Source organism: Castanea sativa, chromosome 6 (assembly GCF_040712315.1).
Source record: "Castanea sativa cultivar Marrone di Chiusa Pesio chromosome 6, ASM4071231v1".
Lineage (NCBI taxonomy): Eukaryota > Viridiplantae > Streptophyta > Magnoliopsida > Fagales > Fagaceae > Castanea > Castanea sativa.
In genome coordinates, this window is record NC_134018.1 from 62,506,236 (window position 1) to 62,525,990 (window position 19,755).

Genomic DNA, 19,755 nt, shown 5'->3' on the forward strand with positions numbered 1-19,755 from the left:
TGAATTCTATGGCCCTTCTTCATCATCTTCTCGCACATTTTGAATAAATATCTCGTTGTAATGAAATTACAAAATTTGCAATTTTGGTATAAATTACAAAATAGTTTTGAGTTTGTGTATCAAATTCATGGAATGGTGAGTGATACCGATATAGCGTGGTTAGACAACTCTATTGCCACATAAATTTGTAGTATATATCCTAAACATATTTTTATATATAAGTTCTAATTAAAACAACTTTACGAAAATATATATTAATATCCATATTATCTCAAATATGAGGTCTTTGACGAAGAAGTGGAGATCGACGGAAGAAATCAAACTCATATAAAGGTCTGTGTGTGAATATGAAATTAAAGGGACGAGAGACAAAACACACACGTTTGGAATGTGTTAGTGTGTGTTTAGAAAAGACCTCATACGTGGTTTAGAAAAATAATTCATATGTTCAACTAGAAATTCTCCCGAACCTATATAAAATTGTGTTGGGTTATGTGAAATCTCGTTTTGTAATCAATCCGATTTGTGACTTGATCGGACCGGAGCTTGGTCCATTTTTCACTTGTTTTTGGGATAAATATATATGATATAGAGAAAATTGTTGCAACTCTATTGACGTAAGCATGCTGTTTAACCATGTAAATCTTTATATTGTGTGATTGTTTTTATGAACTTTTTATCTTCTTCTCTAATTTTGTTTCTTACAGATTTAGGAATTAGGTTAAATTTGTAACAAATCATTCACTAGGAAATTGACAATTCATTTTTAATTGACTTGCTAGCATGTGAATTATATAAATTGCAATTCGTATCATTGATAGAGAAGCCATTCATGCTGTCATGCAGTACTCTGTAGTTGAACCCTATCCCTATCAATAAATAAATCAAACAACCAACATTTCATCCACATATATTATTATTTTTATTTATTTGAGATCATAACACATTAACACCTCATTAAAATTTAAATTTCTTTTACCTTTCCTTTTTAGCAACTTAAAAAATTTCCTTTCATTGCTAAGGTGCCAAGGTTAAATCAGCTTGCAGCAACCACAAGAAACTATAAAAAAAAAAAAAACATTTTTCCCTATAACGTAAGTAATTGCAATATTTTCTCTTTTGAGCAGATAAACTTTATTGATAAGAAATTGATTTAACCACAATGTGAGTTTGGCATAGATGAATGAGGGCCTTGATTTGAGCCTCAGGAGAGGGGTGAGGTATTTATTTCTAATCAGCTTACACAAAAAACAAGGAATTGACATAATTAGTTCTAACTAAGAGCTGCAAATAAGAGTTCATTCCAAGTATCAGGAATTCCAGGAAGACACCAATGGGTGCAATCCATGCCACGGCGGCCTGCGTAGCCATAGTCTGCTGGGTGCCCGTCTTTTCTTAGCTGTGAAAGATTTGTTATCTTGAGCAAATGAACTGGCTTTGACATTTTACGTAAAACCCTTTCTAGTACAACTTCTGCTGGGTGTGGACCTCCTGGATAGTTTTCCCTAAGCACTGGGAGGGTTTGTCCCCTGCAGGTCTTCGCATTTGGATCCCCCCATTCACTTGGACTAATTTGAGAAAAAAAATAATGTTATTGTAAGTGAGCTTGGTAGAAAAACATTTATTTTTGCCAAAATTTTTGTATATATGTAGCTAATTATGTGAAACTATGCAATTAAAATAAAATATGAAGCTTTTTTGGCCCATTAGGAAAAAAGAAAAAAAATTAAGCATTTTGGTCTTGTTTACCAATCTAGTTCATCCATTATTATACTTTTTCAATGTACTAAATTAGTTCATGCATAGGACTAGCTAACTACTCAAAGGTTATAATGTTGATTAGAATAAAAATTAAGACAAAACGTTAAGAAAAAAAGTACCATAAAATTTATAGTTAGAGGAGGTTATGTTGTAAAACCAACTTACCTCATATGATCTGGGGAAATACCCTGAAAGAATACCATGGTTTTTCTAGGATCGATATTTGCCTCTACCCATCTGGACCATGTAATAAGTGCTTTCTCATAGGCAACTAAGCGATTTAAGTCTTTGAATGTTTTTCCTCCATATCGAACAAAGTCCCATCTGCATTGCAAACGAATTTAAACACACACACACAGTCATAGTTAACTTGTTTTTAATTAGTAATTTTAGCTGAAGATTTAAGCAAGATGAAGTATATGTTGGTAGAAACATTACGGTTGTTTTCTCCCAGTGTGAAGCCACCAATGCCATGTATCGAAGATCAATACGTCAAATCCCTTCCATGAATTTCCACTTGATATTGAGTTAGGATACAGAACTCGCCCCAGTTTAGTCTTTACAATGTCAACTAGAAAGGCATTGCGGGAGTACATCAACGAAAGATCATATGCCTACCATTTGTGGGATGCAAATAAACACTTCAATGTATATTAATGTTGTAGATAATTAGATATTGAGGATCAAAGTAATTGAGAAACAATATAAGTATCTATTAACTTCTCCTTCGAAGCTTATTAAGCAAACACTTCATCAAAATCGAGGAACATGATTATTGCTAATGGCAAAATAAACTAAGCTTTTGGGGTTTAAAAGGTTTAAATTACAGGTGTGAGAAATATTTGGACCTTCAAGATCCAGATTCCAATTTGTAAAGTTTTTCTAGAAATATTTTGTTTCTATTTTTTTTTTCTCTCTTTCCAAAATCGAATTTGGATGTTTGACATCTGAATTCCATTTTTTCCCTTTCCTCTCTCATATAATCTCTCTCTCCCTCTCCAACCAGTCTATCTCTCTTTCATTTTAATTTTTTCATTCTCTCGTTCGGTTACTCTCTCTCTTTCTTCAAGTATTGGCGTTGAAAGTAAGTTAATTGTAATATTGAAGATTGGAGAGAGATAGAACGACCAAATTAGAGGGAGAAAAAAATAAAAATGAATAGAGATAAAGCCGGTTGGAGAGAGAGTGTGTGTGTGAGGAATTCTGTTGTTCAAGGACTGAATTACCTCTGGAAAAAACAAAAATTTTTAAAATGGAATTCTGATTTCTGATCCAGATTCCCCTCATCCATAATTTGTTCCATCCAAAACTGAAAAGCTTATTTTATTTTGTAGTGTGCAATAATTTGCCAATTGCCTCCCCTCACATGTTTGCAATCATTTCAGAAAGTAGTGTACCGGAGATTTGTGCAATTAATTTTAAAGAATTGAATTCATGGCTAAGAAAGTTTTGTTCAATATGTGGCCTAGATGTGATTTGTATACCTGTCACAGTTCATGAAAGCAAGTTGACCTTTGTCACTTGGAATAAAAAAAAAAAATCTTTTTGTGCACCTATTAAGATACAGAGCAAAGTGCAAACACTATAATATGTTAAGGGTCCGTTTGGATAGAACTTATTGTTGAAAATTGAAAACTGAAAACTGAAAATACTGTAGCAAAATAATTTTTAAATGTGTGAATAGTGATGCGGGACTCATTTTTAATAAAAAATTGATGAAAAAGTACATGAACAGTGCTCAAACTGTGCCGCACAGTACGCGCACAGTGCCGCACAGTGCATGCATTGCGCACATGTCCCCCTCTGCAGCAGAAAAAAAAAAGAAAAAAAAGAAAAGCAAAACGTGATAACTGAAACGTGGAAACGCGGCTGCTGAATCCAAATGCCCTCTAAGAGTAGTGTAATTACCACGTACACACATTAATCCATACAGTTTTGCACACATGCCTTAAAACAAAACAATTTCCCAGTTTAAAATCATGACTTTAAATCACGAGTTTTATTGTATTGCAATATATGGGTAAAACTAAAATTAAATGGATTAACTTTTGTGTAATATCATTTTCTCATATGATAAATAGCTTTCGTGCATGCATGTTTCTTTTTGTATTATCTCATTCTTTTCATGGGATTATGGATATAAATTTTTTCAGGCCAAAGAAAATAGCTCTTTTTTTATCACCTCCACTGTAATTTTTTGTTTCATGGTTTTTAATATTTCTTTTTTTAATAAGTTCACTCGTTCAAGTTTACAAGGTGATAAGGAAAATAGTCATACCGGAAATCTAAAGGTGGAGACTCCTCCTGTCCTGGCTAAGGTGTAATTAGCCCCAGGTACAGCCTTATGAAGCATGCATGTGAGTGACTGCCATTGGTTCAAGCTCAGTGAGTCTCCCACAAACATAATGCGCTTACGTCTATACCTTCTTAGAAAACTTGCTCCGTTGAAACTGCATTATTAATGGGGTTAAATCATAGAGTTGGTGAAATCAAAACTCATAATTTTGTGAACCATATAGCAACACGTGGTGTTTACTAGTTGGAACAAGTCATCATTTAGAATTTTTTTATTGTGTTTTAAATGATAAAACATGAATATAAAATTGTCTAAAAAATTGCAAATAATAAATAAAAAGTAGATAATGTTATCATAATGGTACTTTGCGACTAAGACTTCTCTCCGGTGCACATTTTCTATAATGCATTAGTCGATTATGGGCGAGGGTAAAACTTATCTCAAGATAAATCATTATGTGTCACAAAAATTAAATTAATTAAATAATAGTAAATTTTATCATTTTTCATAATATTTTAACATCTCTAAGCATCAATGCTTATCCTCTTATGATATTATTTTACTAGTATTTCCTACTAAAAATCAACATACCAATTAAGCCGACTTTTTTAAAAACATAAAATGAGCCTAGCTAAATGGTATTAGAGTTCCATTGTCAGGGGAATAAACATATTAGAGAGATTCCTTAAGTAATTAATATAACATATAGAGAAAAACTTTAACCTAAAAAGCCTAAGCCCAATGAGTATGTGCTAATTATGTTATATTAACTACTTATTCTTCTCATTTTTATTCAATATGAAACTTCACTTACACGTATAACCCAACAATTATGCCTTTCGCTAGATCCCTTAGAAAACACGCAAAAAGAAACTAATATTTGGCTCATTAAGGGTTAGTTTTTTTCCCCTTCTTCTTGGCAATTGTATTGGACCCCATCTTAATTTTGTTTTCTTTCTTAGGCGTTGACATTAATGTATTAGGAGTAAAACTTGATTGTTATTGTTTGTTTTTTGGAATACCTCTCGCCAATAGAATGTCAATTATTGCATGAAACGGGATTTTTCAATGGTGATCGCTAATCTATGTATAACTAGCTACAGGCTTTTCACAAGTCAAATAAATAGTGACTTTTCATGAGCTTCTGACATGTTTAACATGTTACATGTACTTTATATGATAATAATAATAATAATAATAATTAGTTGTATTTATTATACACAAATTATTTTATACAATTTTACACATATTTCTTTAAAATGTTGAAATCGTGACTGTTGATTACTTTTTGAATAAAACTATATAAAACAATCAATGTGCAACAAGCTTAACCTTATATTCTTTTTTATTACCTTCTCAAAAAAAAAAAAAAAACTTTTTTATTAAAAAAATTCATCTCAAATTCTGAAATAGTGACTTTTTTTTTTTTTTCCTTGCATGTTTAACGTGAGTAGTCCTGCCCAATAAAGAAAAAACAGGTAGGTTAACCATAACGAAGAGCATGCTCTATAGCATGAGAAAGCTACCTACTCTCAGACGACGGACCACCGTGATTCAGAGCAACCTAGCTACTTGGCTAATATGTTATACACACAAACACGCACTTAGTGTTGGGTTTTAAACACAACACCTAATCTTTCAATCCAATAGAAAAGTTTGAGATTAGAGAAGCAAAACAATTTTGTTAAGGTAGAGATATATATAGAGAGAGAGAGAGTACAGATCAAAGAGAGTGAGAAATTAACAGTAGGTACCTTGGTAAGTCACATGCGAAAGGCTTCCATCTGTATTTGAGATATTGGTTGTCTGGTCTTCCATTCTTTTGGCAGTCGAACTCTTTCCCTATAAATGGACAGTCCCCTGATTTGTAGTGAGGATAAGAATGGTCATAAACCCATTTCCCTTGGAACAAATCACAGCCATTCTTTCCATGTTTGCTTAAACTATATATATTCTTCGCATGAACTTGGTGTAGAAGTAAGAGTACAAGACTTGCAACAGTGATGGAGAAAACACCCATGTTGTGAGTGCGTAGTTGTGAGAGAGAGAGAGAGAGAGAGTTACTATGATTTCAAAGTTGGAACATGTATATATATACCTTAAATTTGTTGACTTCTTTTCTTTGTCAAGTTCTCTCTTAAAGCTTGTTTATAACTAATAAAAAAGTTCTTTAAGTGGTTTTATGTAGGGGGTTAATTATTTCCGGTACTTATTTTTATTTATATTTCTAACACTAATTATTAAATTTAAGAAATGCAGTTCATGAAAACCATTAAAATTATCAATTGAAACACCTTTAGTATTTGTTTCTAAATTTCAGCGAAACGGCTCTCTTACTTCTTAATCTTTACTGATTTCTGCCTCGCATGAACTTATAACAAAATGTTTTACGTTAAGAGTTTACTGCCTCTAACTATAGGCTTTAGATTCTCATGAAAATGAAAAAAAAAAAAAAAAAAAATTAAACTCTCTTTTCGTCCTTTTTCTTCAGCTGAAGTTACGTGGAGTATTAAACTAATCTAATTAGGTTGTGGTTTTTTCTTTCAGAAGTCATTATAAACCATTAAATTAACTTTATTAGCTGCCCAAATTTCATAGGTTGAAGCGATATATTATTAGGGTTCGTTTGGATACAGCTTATTTAGCTAAAATTAAAAATATTTTGTTAAAAGTGTATAAAAAAAAAAAGTTAGCTGAATAGTATAATGAGACTCTTAAATAATACCTAAGAGAAGCTAAAAATTTAAATAAGTTGAAACAAATAAGCATATTCCAAACGGGCTCTAAATATACTTTCATAGCATCACGGAAGAGTTTTTATCTTCACAAAAAAATTCAAGTATAATCCTAACTATATATGTTGTGGTTTTTTCTTTCAGAAGTCATAAACCATTAAATTAACTTTAGCCGCCCAAATTCTATTATGTCGAATTATGATCATTAAATATAATTTTATAGCGTCAAGAAAGAGTTTTTTTCTTTTAAAAATAAAAAATTATTCAACTATAATCTTACGAGAGGTCATTCTCGCTCCATCAATTCACTTCAAATAAAAAACTCTCGTAACCCTAAAAGGAAAAAACGTATGCAAGATAACACGTTTTACACTTGTTTTAGTATCTTCATAAGAACAAAGTTAAAAAAAAAAAAAAAAAGTTCCAAAGAGTAGTACTCTCTCTTGATTGGATATCATGGTGTCCATATTACAATAGTTTAAGGTTTTCTTTAGTTAGAGAGATAAAAAAGTAAGATGATAAAAAATAGTGAGTGGATAGAAAAGTGGAAGAATATGAGAAATTTTAGTTTTTTTTATTTGTGTTTGGTTGGAGAGGTGGAAAAGTAAAGAAATAAAAAAAAAATTTGTTTGGTTAATTAAGAAAAAAACGAGAGAGTAAAAAATATAGTTTGTATAAATTTACTATCATGTCTTTATTAGATAAAAAAACACTATTTTTACAACAACAAAAAAAGTGGATGAATGATCACTTTTTTAAATAAAATAAAAAGATGATCACAATAAGCCAAACAGACGAGAAAAAAGAATAAGAAGTAATGGAAGAAAAGGACAAAAACAAGAAAGGATGAACAAAAAGAAAAAAAAAAAAAAGAAGAAACAACGAAGCAAAGCAGAATAACTAGACGAAAATGGAAAGAACAAAATAACCATGGGAGAATGAGGAAAATGGAAAGATCAAAATAATCAAAGAAACGTTGTTAGGAGGACATTTTATGTCCAAAGTTTTTGTTCTCCTTTTCTCTTCTAGTTTCTCCCTAATTTGGGGAGATTGGGCCAAAATAAAAAATTAGCAATAATTTTTAAACAATATAATTAGTAGTTACTGTTTACGAACTATATTTTTTACTAGCATCTCGAGTCTAAAAGAGTCGATTTTGGGCCAATAAATCGAGTCTTGTAAACTCTATTTCTATAATCTGATGTGACATTTTTTCCACGTGGCACTCACCTAGAAATCGAGTCTCTGAGACTCGATTTATATATCGACAGTTAGCGACTCGATTTATCCTCCAAGCCACAAACAGAAAAAAACTCAGAAGCCACAAACAGAGGATACGGAAAAAAAAAAAAAAAAAAAAAACCTAGCTGAGTTCTTGTTCAGAACAAAAACCCAGAAGCCACAAATAGAGGATACGAAGAAAAAAAAAAAAAAAACCCAGCTAAGTTCTTGTTCTTGTTCTTCCCAAGTCTCTCCCAGCCTCCTCCAAATTCTCAAAATACAAAGTGATGAAAACCCCAGAACCCACAAGAACCACTACTAGCACAGTTCTTGGGTTTTGAAAGTGCAGGAAGAAGGCATGGGTTCTTCGGAATCAGAGCAACACAGCCAACATCGATCTTCGGTGGCGTGTGGGTCGACGGCAAAACTTCAGGCCGCATGTGGAGGCGCGTCAAGCTAAAGATGGATGCCTGCTTCTTGGGTTTTACACATCGGAGGCCGAAGAAGAGATTTGTGGCGTTGGTTTCATGAACCACCAGTCGAAGTGAAATTTGTGATAGCTTGTGGGTCAACGGCCACCACGCATGGCAGCGTGTGTCTCCAAAATGGAGATCGAACTCTTGGGTTTTGCAAATCGGAGGTCAAAGAAGAGATTTGCAACGTTGGTTTTACGAAAGGATGGAGAAAAACTAATAGATCTGAATGGGCGAACTGATGGTGTGACGGCTGTGGCTTCTTCTTCTTTGTTTGTTAGCTTGGTACACTTAGGTGAAAGAGACAAAGGGGAAAAGAAGAGAAAGAAGGTAAAATAAAGCTATGAAAATTGTATTAAAAGTTGTTATGTTTGGACCCTTAGGATATTTGCTTATAAATCAAGTCTTAGAAACTCGATTTCCAAGTGGACGCTACGTAGAAAAAATGTTATATCAGACGGAATCAAACCATAAAAATTGACCTTCAAAAACTCGATTTATAGGCCCAAAATTAAGTCTTTTAGACTCGAGATGCTAGTAAAAAATATAGTTTATAAACAGTAACTACTAATTATATTGTTTGAAAATTATTGCTAATTTTTCATTTTGGCCGGGAGATTGTATTTTGGTGGGTATGGGGAAAAAACTACTCTTGGGGCTTACTAAAATTTCATATTTTCCTTCGAAAAAGTCTGATGCCACAACTTGTACCACAAGTCGCCTATGTAGTGAGTTATGGTTGGTGGAGGGGTGATAGTAGATCCATGTGGGGACATCTCTCCACCAACCACAACTTGCCATATGGGCGACTTGTGCCATGAGTTGTAGTAATTAATTTGGTTTTACTTTGCATCATTTAATTTCACGTGACTAATTATAACTCAATAACTAAATGTCTTGGTGTAGTGGTGTAGGTGGTGTGGAGAGTTTTCCCCACCCAATTCTTGGGTTTTCCTTATAACAAATCCGGTACGTGTTATATTGTGGTTTGCTTCCTTGTGTTACTTTATGTTATATGCTTGATATACATTTGCCTAAATCAATTTTCTTTAGTGAAAAATTGCTTGGGATGCTCTACTTACAAAAGATGCTCTAAATAGGAGATGACCTCGAAGTGAGCTAAATTGTATTTTTTGTATTTCTTGTGGACTAAAAAAAGGTGTTTATTGTCCACTAAGAAATAAATATTGAAGTCTTATAAATACTAAATAGATAATACGAGAAGGGTTTGGTGACTTTGATCCTTGGACCCTCACATGAAAAGAGAGTTTGAAATAATCAAAGAAAGCCCATGGACCTATTAGACTTATATTCTTTAATGACTTGCCAATATATTTGGTAAGGGATGATACATTAACATAACAGTTCAGATTCTCCATTATACTCTTATGATAGCTCGCCTTTTTAGGAAGATTTTCAAACCTGAAATTCAATATTTTTAGAAAATTAATTGGGTTTTTGCTGATTTGTTGACCCATTTCCATATTGGTGGTCTCATCTTGATATATTGCTGTGTAATATTGGCGGCAGGTTAAAAACTGAATGTGTAAGGTTTCTATTGTGGCTAAAAAATTGTTCAATTTGATGACATCTTGAATTTCTGAACAATGGATTTCGGGTTTCTTGGTGGTCTTCCATGGTTTAAGGCCCAACCAAACAATGATTCAGTGACAACCCTTAGTTCCATGAGTGCCATAGTTGAGCAACCTAAACAAAAAGCTCCTTTTGGTATCAAGTTGTGGCAATGGTCCCTGCTTTCATTTTTTCCATGGGCATTCAATGCTAGAGATAAAATTCGAACACCAACTACTATCAATAGAGGGTTAAAGAGGCGAGCGCAACCCCGCAGGGCTATTGACAATGAAGGCGTTGTGGCTTTACGCTTCAGACCATATGTTTCTAGGGTTCCGTGGCATACAGGTGCAAGAGCATTTCTTTCTCAGTTGTTCCCACGGTATGGACATTATTGTGGACCTAATTGGTCGAGTGGGAAAGACCATGGGTCTCTAGTTTGGGACAAGAGGCCAATTGATTGGTTGGACTTCTGCTGCTATTGTCACGATATTGGTTATGACAGTCATGATCAGGCCGAGCTACTGAAGGCTGACTTGGTGTTTCTTGAGTGCTTGGAGAGGCCACATATGACTACGAAAGGAGATGCTCGTATTGCTAATCTTTATAAGACGATGTGCATTACAGGTATTCATTTCATAAAAACCCTGTTCTTTAATATGGTATACATTGCATTATGATTAAGCACACAAAAAAAAAGAAGACATTTTGTTATGTAATTCTTTGTTGTGGTGGGAGGAGGTTGTTTTCTTTATGGGTATTGATCACTTTGCCTTTTGCTATTGTTCTGATTGTTATGTCCTCATGCTTGGCAGGTCTCAAGAATATACTAATACCTTATAGAAGCCTCCTCGTGAAGCTACAGTCTGGACAAGCTGTGATTGATTTTGGATGGCTAAGCAACATAAAATGGAGAAGTCGGAATTTTCAGAAAACTAAAAGATCTGTCATGAGTTCTGAGACATAGTGAGCTATGTGTCACAGTTAACAAGATATGGAATTGAAGCAGATCATCTGTAAAAGGTATACTTGTTCTCATTTTCTAGTCTTTAGTTTGTTCTGAAGCTTTTCTCTGTGAGAGCTACAGAGCAACTTAGGATCATTGTCCTTGTTGGAAAATGTCAAATATCTGAATCTAATTTGGATTTTCCTGAAATACATATAATGTACATAACTGCCTTTACTGCTATTGACATTGCTACCTTATGATTATTAAACATTGAGAGTTAGTAGTCTACGTCCTTTCACTCTACCAATTGGTCTGTGTCCATTCTTAATAGCGTACTTATTTATATATGCTAATTTTACGCTTATGTCAAATGCTGATTTTCATTTAGTGATAAATTGGAGCCTCATAGTTAATATCCTTTTGCTATTTAAAATTTGAAGATGTGAATCATCTTTAGACCATTTCTTTCCACAATCTAATTGTACTGTATGCACTATGTGAATCATCCAAAATCAATCACAGCTTGTCCAGACTGTAGCTTCACGAGGTGGCTTCTATAAGGTATTAGTATATTCTTGAGACCTGCCAAGCATGAGGACATAACAATCAGAACAATAGCAAAAGGAAAAGTGATCAATACCCATAAAGAAAACAGCCTCCTCCCACCACAACAAAGAATTACATAACAAAATGTCATTTTTTTTTTTGTGTGCTTAATCATAATGCAATGTATACCATATTAAAGAACAGGGTTTTTATGAAATGAATACCTGTAATGCACATCGTCTTATAAAGATTAGCAATACGAGCATCTCCTTTCGTAGTCATATGTGGCCTCTCCAAGCACTCAAGAAACACCAAGTCAGCCTTCAGTAGCTCGGCCTGATCATGTCTGTCATAACCAATATCGTGACAATAGCAGCAGAAGTCCAACCAATCAATTGGCCTCTTGTCCCAAACTAGAGACCCATGGTCTTTCCCACTCGACCAGTTAGGTCCACAATAATGTCCATACCGTGGGAACAACTGAGAAAGAAATGCTCTTGCACCTGTATGCCACGGAACCCTAGAAACATATGGTCTGAAGCGTAAAGCCACAACGCCTTCATTGTCAATAGCCCTGCGGGGTTGCGCTCGCCTCTTTAACCCTCTATTGATAGTAGTTGGTGTTCGAGTTTTATCTCTAGCATTGAATGCCCATGGAAAAAATGAAAGCAGGGACCATTGCCACAACTTGATACCAAAAAGAGCTTTTTGTTTAGGTTGCTCAACTATGGCACTCATGGAACTAAGGGTTGTCACTGAATCATTGTTTGGTTGGGCCTTAAACCATGGAAGACCACCAAGAAACCCGAAATCCATTGTTCAGAAATTCAAGATGTCATCAAATTGAACAATGTTTTAGCCACAATAGAAACCTTACACATTCAGTTTTTAACCTGCCGCCAATATTACACAGCTGTATATCAAGATGAGACCACCAATATGGAAATGGGTCAACAAATCAGCAAAAACCCAATTATTAACTTCTAAGGACAAGCGAGTTGAGTCTGGAACGACGTCGCTACACTTAATTAATGCATGCCGTAGTCACGTGCGATTAAATTCATTTTTTCTCGTTCAATAAAAGTAAAACAGATCACATTGATTCAATTTAGAGACTATATATTAATTGTAGCTCTGATTCTGAATGAGAGTTGCATATAAGAATTCATTCCAAGTATCAGGTACCCCAGCTAGGCACCAATGGCTGCAATCCTGGGAGCTGTTTCCACCATTTCCATAAACTGATGGATGCCCATCTACTCTAAGTTGCGATAGGGTTGTAACATTGAGCAAGTACACCGGCTTTGACATGGTGCTTAGCACTTTCTCTACCACCAGCTCTGCTGGATGTGGACCTCCTGGATATTTTGGGCCATGCAATGGTTCTGTTTGTCCTGCGCATTCCTTTGCACTGGGTTGCCCCCACATACTTGCACTGATTCAGCAAAACATACAGAGAAATCTAAGAAAATAGGCAATTCTTTTTCTATGCTTTGAGGATAATATGTACAATAACTAAAAATTCCTTACTAATTGATTAAGAGTGACTCTCTACATTTAGGATGATTATAATGTGATTCTAAAAAAAAAATAGGATGGTTATAAATTGTCTTTTCTCTTTACTCCAAATCATTGAACTTTCAGAGTAGAAATTTATCAGTGGCCAAAAACAAAGCTAGCTAGAAGTAAGAGGAACAAAACAACATGCAAGTAAGGAAAAAGTATATAATGTTTTGGATACATGCAGTATCACGTTTCATGATGTGACCACATCTCATGAGTGTGAAGTAAGGGTACTTACTTTGCATGATCAGGGGAAACACCTTGGTAGAAGACCTTGGTCTTTTTGGGTTCGATATTGGAATCTATCCATTTAGCCCATGTATTCAGCGCTTTCTCGTATGCAACCAAGCGATCCATGTCTTTGTACGTCTTATTCCCTACTTGAATAAAGTCCCATCTGCATCACATTCCAAATCTAAATATTCAAAGAATAGAATAGAAAAGCCATTAACTTCAACATAAAGTCCAAGCACAACAATTATAAACCAAATTAAACCAACAGGGGTTCTACATACGGTTGTTTTCTTCCCGTGTGGGTCCACCAATGCCAGGAATTGAAGATCAATACGTCGATTCCATTCCATACTTTTGCACCTTCGATTGAGTCTAGTTTAAGAGCACGCCCCTCACTTGTGCTTATAATGTCAACAAGGAATGCATTCCAGTCGAACAACACTGTAGCATTATAGTCCTGAGAATTGTGGAATGTGTTATAGAGGAATTTTAGCATCTAACTTCTAAAAAATTTGGAATCATATAGAATTTAGAAGTTTTCTTACGGATATTAATTTTGTGAAGAGATTAGATTAAGTTCAAAGCTATCTTCAAATTTAAATGTTCCACATTTGTAAATGGAATAATATATTGAAATCAGCCTTTTCAATCTAACATTTTCTTTTATTACATTTTTTTTGGGGGGGGGGGGGGTGTGTGGGGGGCTTGTTAAGCAAAGCAAAACATCTAGTTTCATGATTTATTGATAAACCCTTGGGTATATTTTGAAACTATAATTACGAAAATAAAAAAAAAACGTACAGTTTAATAACATTATTTAAATTTACAGCAAGTTAACTTCATTCAAACTCACATATATAAATATTATAAATCTAAGATCAATTAACTTGTGCAAGTCGTAATTAACTAGTCATGAGCCTTCATAAAAGAACGTAGTGAAACTAAGAATAATTCAAGGAACTCATATTAATCTTACCGGGAATGTGAATGTAGAGATGTACTGAGCCTTGGTCAAGGTGTAATTAGCTGCTGGTACAGCTGAATGAAGCATGCAATTGAGTGATTGCCATTGGTTTTCACTCAACGAGTCCCCCACAAACATTATGCTTTTCCCTCTAAGTCTTGACAAAAAATCTCCACCATTGAATCTACATGAACAAATTAAGCGGGGTGCAATTAAGATGTTGGGTTTATATATATACACACACACACACAAAAGATGGTCAACAGCCACTTAACAACAAAATTGTTCCCATATGAAGAAATTTAATGATACTTGTGAGAATCAACTTTATTGGACTCCAGAAGAAATTTATTATATAGACACACACTTACCCATATATTTAGAAATAATTTGTATATTTTGTCAATATGTGATTGCATTACATTACTTAATACTTACCCATAGGTCAACTACTAGAACTTACTAAAAAGATAATCCAATCATCGCTTATTGCATGTCTAAGTTGTGTCAAAATATGCATGCAAGTGTGTGTTCTTAAACTTTTAAAAATTCACACTTCTTGTTATGTTGCTTCTCTATGTTAATATTAACTAACACAGTTTTAGAAGAAGAAGAAGAAGAAAAAGAAAAAAAAAAAAAAAAAAAAAAAAAAAAAAAAAAAAAATAAGGAGAAGGAAGGAAAAATACTAGTTCAATAATCCCTATATAACGTGAGACATATTATGGCCCAAGTGGCATTAAGTAATTGAAGGTTCATATATTGTAGAACAAACAAATTAACTTTGGGTTACTCAATTGTTAGCTGGACTTAGGTCATAATATGTCTAACAAAATGGAAAGGAAATGACAAGAATTGTCCTTTATCTTATTTGGATGTTCATTACCACTAATTTAGTTGAATGGAAGTAATGCAATTGGAGCAACTATACAATAAAAAAAAAAATCATTATGTTATTATTCTAGCTATTATACTAAAAATTTAAATTTTAAGTGTATATCCATGAATGAGAAAGTTTCATTAATCATAATTTCTTCTTCAACAACAATCCATATTTTAAAGAAAGTATATTTATTTAAGAGATCCTCTAAAATTTTTTTTAAGGTAGGGATTGAGATCTACAAGAATTCTTAGGTAGACTCTATCATAGAATTCTTAAAATTTTAAACATTTATTAATAAATAAGTAGTTTAAATTTTACAACATTATTAACATTTGAAAAAATATTTACTAGCAAAATACTTCATTATATTATGTTCCATTTTATTCCTTTACATTTTCTTATGTAAAAAGATTAAATTACTTTGTTGTATACCCTTTTTTTACACTATCAAATATATAGTTTAGACTTTAGACCAATTTGTCTCAAAAATATATATAAAACACCAATAAACCAAAAACAAAACCTTATTTTATCTAATTGCAAGGAGTTAAAAATATATTGTTTTTGATGTAATTGTTACTATATATGCATGGTATACTAGAAGAAAAAATGTTTGATGCAATGAATAAATCCTGACAATAACATCATAATTAATTGCTGTAATAACGTGTACTAGCTAATAATCCATACCCCAAGAGGAATATCTAAATTAATTATCCATTAAAATAAAGTTTTTGAAGCTAATTTTCTATTAATAGAATTTTTAGCTCTATTTGAAGCTAATTTATCATTTTAGAAAATATTAATTTTATGATCTATTTGCATTGCATAAAATTTATATTAATGGTTATGTTTTTGTTACAGGAAATAGTATTTCCTTATGAATAACTATTTCTTTTTTAGTAGGTGTAATAATTTCTACAGTTAATATATTTCCAAAAAAATAATTATAATAAATTCAAAAAATAAATTATAAAAACAAACACATTTTTAAGGATATTTCCATATACACATAGTAATTATAAAAATAAAAAATATATAACTCATCTTTTTTTCAAATTCAAAAAATATTATTTTTAAGAAAATATAATTATATGAGTAAGATATTTTCTAAAATAAACAATAAGACAAAAACCAAATGACTCTCTCTCCCTCACACACACATAGAGTGTGGGTACACTACACACATGGAGTGGGTTTGTTACAACAGAAAGGACAATTCATTGGTTAGACGACTTTGTTTTTTCATCACGAATCAATCAACAAATCTTAAATTCTACGTCAAGATAATCTGCAATCCATAGCCAGAGCCTCCAATGCATGCACTTACTTAAATGGTAACACTGCTCAAACTTTTAGTATTAAATCTTTAAGGTTGAAGCCAATAAGTTATAACTCAAATCACATTGTTTTTCTAATAAGTGTAAAGTGCAAAGTAAGATTATGAGTTCCAACCCGTTGTATATATTTAGGTCCCAAGTTCAGGCACCACCAAAGTGTGGATATATAAGTTATTAATAGTTAAAAAAGAAAAAAAGAAATTAAATAAAGGCTACACAATCCGTTTAAGACTAAAATATTAAAGGGCTCTCTCTCTCTCTCTAGTAATTTAATGATAGAATATGGAAATCACTCTTGTAAAAGTAAATAGGATTTGGTATAAAGAATGCAAAATTTAAGAAAAGGCAAAATAAAAAGATATCTGGAAAAGGGTATGAATGTACCTTGGTAAGTTGCAGCCAGTGGGTTGCCATCTATATTTGAGATAATCTGTGTCTGGCCGACCATTCTCTTGGCAATTGAATTCCTTCTTAATGAATGGACAACTTGAATTATCGTAAAGAGGGTATGATTTATCGAAAACCCAATTCCCTTGGTAAAGGTCACAGCCTCTCTCTACAGCTTGTTCCACCTTGTAAGAATGCTCACTGTGTGCTTGGTGAAAAAGAGAAAGCAGTAGCAATGCAACAGATATAGAAAAAGCTCCCATGACCACGAGAGAGAGAGAGAGAGAGAGAGAGAGAGAGAGAGAGAGAGAGAGAGAGAGAGAGAGAGAGAGAGAGAGAGAGAGAGAGAGAGAGAGAGAAATTTTTTTGTTTTTTTGTTGTTGAGGGTTTGTCAATGAAACTCACAATTTATGTGATTTTGAATAGAAACAATGTGTATGGATTGTAGAATATATTAGGTGGATTGTAGAATATATTAGGTGGCCATACGTGCTTGGTGTTAATAATTATTCAGAAGATTACAAATTCTATTTTATATTTAAACTCTTAATTAGAATCTTGCCACATCATATTTATTTTAAATAAAGAAGACGTATTTCCATAAACAAAAACAATTGAAATAAATACCCACTAATAATTATCTTAATTATATATTTAATAGTTTCATATAAAAATAAATTCATAATAAATGCTCATTAATAACTATCATAATTATCAAATTTTATTTTTACTATTTAATATATAAACACAACTATCATAAATATTTATAAACAATTATCATAATTATCAAATTTCATATTATATATATAAAAGTTACATATGGTGTAACTTTAAGAAATCTCACCACCGCGTACCCTTGTTGCGGCGGTTACTCTACAAGTATAAATGCTTGTGGGGTGTGAGAGGTAAGGGCCGGGGTTTAAGTCTCTAGGAGGAAAATTCACACACACATACACTTAGATTAGGCTAAAGTAAAAATTCTATCTTGTATTAAAAAAAAAAAATCTCACCGGATTTGGTAGATCTTTGTTGGATTGTTGCCAGATTTTGCTTGGACATTACCAGACTTGGTGGTTTTCATGGTTAGGTCCAGCTTGGGTTTTAGAGGAGAAAACCTGCCAACCAACTTGTCGGTCACTACAACAAAGAAGATTTGTAGTGACAATCACAAAAGCTCCTTATTTCGCGTAATCTCGGTCACCAAATGTACGACAAAACTTTTTGTAGCTAAATTGTTTAACTTTTTTAATAAAAAAAATACGTGACAAAATTTTTCATAACCTAATATTTTCTTCGCTAATCATTATATTCAACGACTAAAGAAATTCGTCAACAATGTCTTTTATTTTGTAATTTTTTTAGTTGACCATATTAGGCAATGAAATTATTCTCTGCTGATTGTATCTTTGTTTTTTCAATTTTCTAATTTTAATAGATTAGGTGGTGAATTATTTCATCACCAATTTTCGATTATTTTTAGAATTCAACCTATTGGCAACGAAAAATTTCATCACCAATTGTTTTTTTATTTTAACATTTTGGCGACAAAAATGGTAGTCTCCAATTTTTTTAATTGTTTGTTCAACCTATTGGTGACAAAAAAATTTGTCACCAAATTTGTTTTTAGTTTTAATTATTATTTTAATTTAGTAGTGTTCTTTGCATTAACTTACTATTACATTACATTAACCTGTTCATTTTCAACCACATCCAAAAACAAATCACCCATACAATCTAAAAGTAGATAAAAAAAAACATTATACTATTAAAATCATTGAAGTAAGTTGTTCACAAAATAATTACAATAATATATAGACAAAGATGTTTTCCATACATCACAAAAATAAAAATGAGTTCAAGTAGCACCACAAAATGTCTTTTTTCCACCAAGCTCATATCTGCACAAATATATATAACATCAATACTGTTGTGAGTGACTACACTTCTTGGAGGGGTGCTCTCAAAAAGAGATTTGAGTGCTTAAGGAACCTCACTTTTGGGTAATTGTGTGGAGTTATCACTTATTTTTTATTCAAAAAAATAAGAAAAATAAAATACAATTACAAGTCCAAAAATACATCAAATGCATTAATTGATTATACAATTACATCTTGATAGAATAACTTTACAAGGCTTTGGTCCTAATACAATCTACCAAAACAAAAGATAAAATCCTAGTCTACTATCCAAAAAAAACCTAAGTTCATGAGCTAGGTTACGGAATGGGAAGGTATTAGACACCCATTCCACCCAGATGGAGTTTTGTCTTCTAGACTATAATGACCATTATATACCATATTGTATGATATTGAATGTTATGTTGTAATACATGTAACAAACACTTACTTGACAGAATTAATTTAAATAAATTTGTCTTATGAACATGCCATATTCTCAAAGAAAATTAGATCTGTTTTTTTTTTTTTTTTCTTTTCTTTTAAGTTGAGAAAAATGAAATTTGATTAACAAAAATTAGATCTGTTTTGTAAGGGATTAAAAAAAAAGGGATTTGGTTAATAAAAATTAGATCTGTTTTGTAAGGGATAAAAAAATGGGATTTAGTTAATGAAAATCAAATCTATTTTGTAAGGGATGAAAAAAATGGGATTTTTAAAAGAGGATTCATATTCATAATTCAAATCTATTATGCATGCATCACATATTCATGGAATGACATAAAAAAAAAACCTTAACCTAACTATTAATTCATTCTTTGAAAATTCAAAATCTGCAATTTTTTTATTTAATAAGAAAACTATTTTAGAAAATTTTTAGATCTGTATTTAATGAAAACACAAATCTGTTTTGTATCCTTGAAAATTTTCGATCTGCA

At 32.4% G+C, this 19,755-nt stretch overlaps 4 protein-coding genes across 4 annotated transcripts; 1 reads left to right on the plus strand and 3 right to left on the minus strand.

Moving 5' to 3' along the window:
- Nucleotides 1–1,099: 1,099 nt before the first annotated feature.
- Nucleotides 1,100–6,118, minus strand: LOC142638658 (protein trichome birefringence-like 43). Its single transcript, XM_075812712.1, has 5 exons — nucleotides 5,812–6,118; nucleotides 4,040–4,211; nucleotides 2,200–2,375; nucleotides 1,927–2,085; nucleotides 1,100–1,568 (listed from the first exon to the last, which is right to left on the minus strand). Exons 1-5 carry the CDS (start codon nucleotides 6,075–6,077, stop codon nucleotides 1,274–1,276), a joined length of 1,068 nt encoding a protein of 355 aa, XP_075668827.1. The 5' UTR covers nucleotides 6,078–6,118; the 3' UTR covers nucleotides 1,100–1,273.
- A 4,038-nt stretch (nucleotides 6,119–10,156) lies between these two features.
- Nucleotides 10,157–11,035, plus strand: LOC142641417 (uncharacterized). Its single transcript, XM_075815852.1, has 2 exons — nucleotides 10,157–10,685; nucleotides 10,874–11,035. The coding sequence occupies exons 1-2, from the start codon at nucleotides 10,172–10,174 to the stop codon at nucleotides 11,023–11,025; spliced, it is 666 nt and encodes a 221-aa protein (XP_075671967.1). The 5' UTR covers nucleotides 10,157–10,171; the 3' UTR covers nucleotides 11,026–11,035.
- Nucleotides 11,036–11,490: 455 nt separating this feature from the next.
- Nucleotides 11,491–12,369, minus strand: LOC142640326 (uncharacterized). The gene is made up of 2 exons (XM_075814386.1): nucleotides 11,778–12,369; nucleotides 11,491–11,589 (listed from the first exon to the last, which is right to left on the minus strand). Exons 1-2 carry the CDS (start codon nucleotides 12,367–12,369, stop codon nucleotides 11,510–11,512), a joined length of 672 nt encoding a protein of 223 aa, XP_075670501.1. The 3' UTR covers nucleotides 11,491–11,509.
- A 306-nt stretch (nucleotides 12,370–12,675) lies between these two features.
- On the minus strand, nucleotides 12,676–17,185 carry LOC142640327 (protein trichome birefringence-like 43). Its single transcript, XM_075814387.1, has 5 exons — nucleotides 16,920–17,185; nucleotides 14,327–14,498; nucleotides 13,632–13,807; nucleotides 13,355–13,513; nucleotides 12,676–12,988 (listed from the first exon to the last, which is right to left on the minus strand). Exons 1-5 carry the CDS (start codon nucleotides 17,183–17,185, stop codon nucleotides 12,676–12,678), a joined length of 1,086 nt encoding a protein of 361 aa, XP_075670502.1.
- Between the last annotated feature and the right edge of the window lie 2,570 nt (nucleotides 17,186–19,755).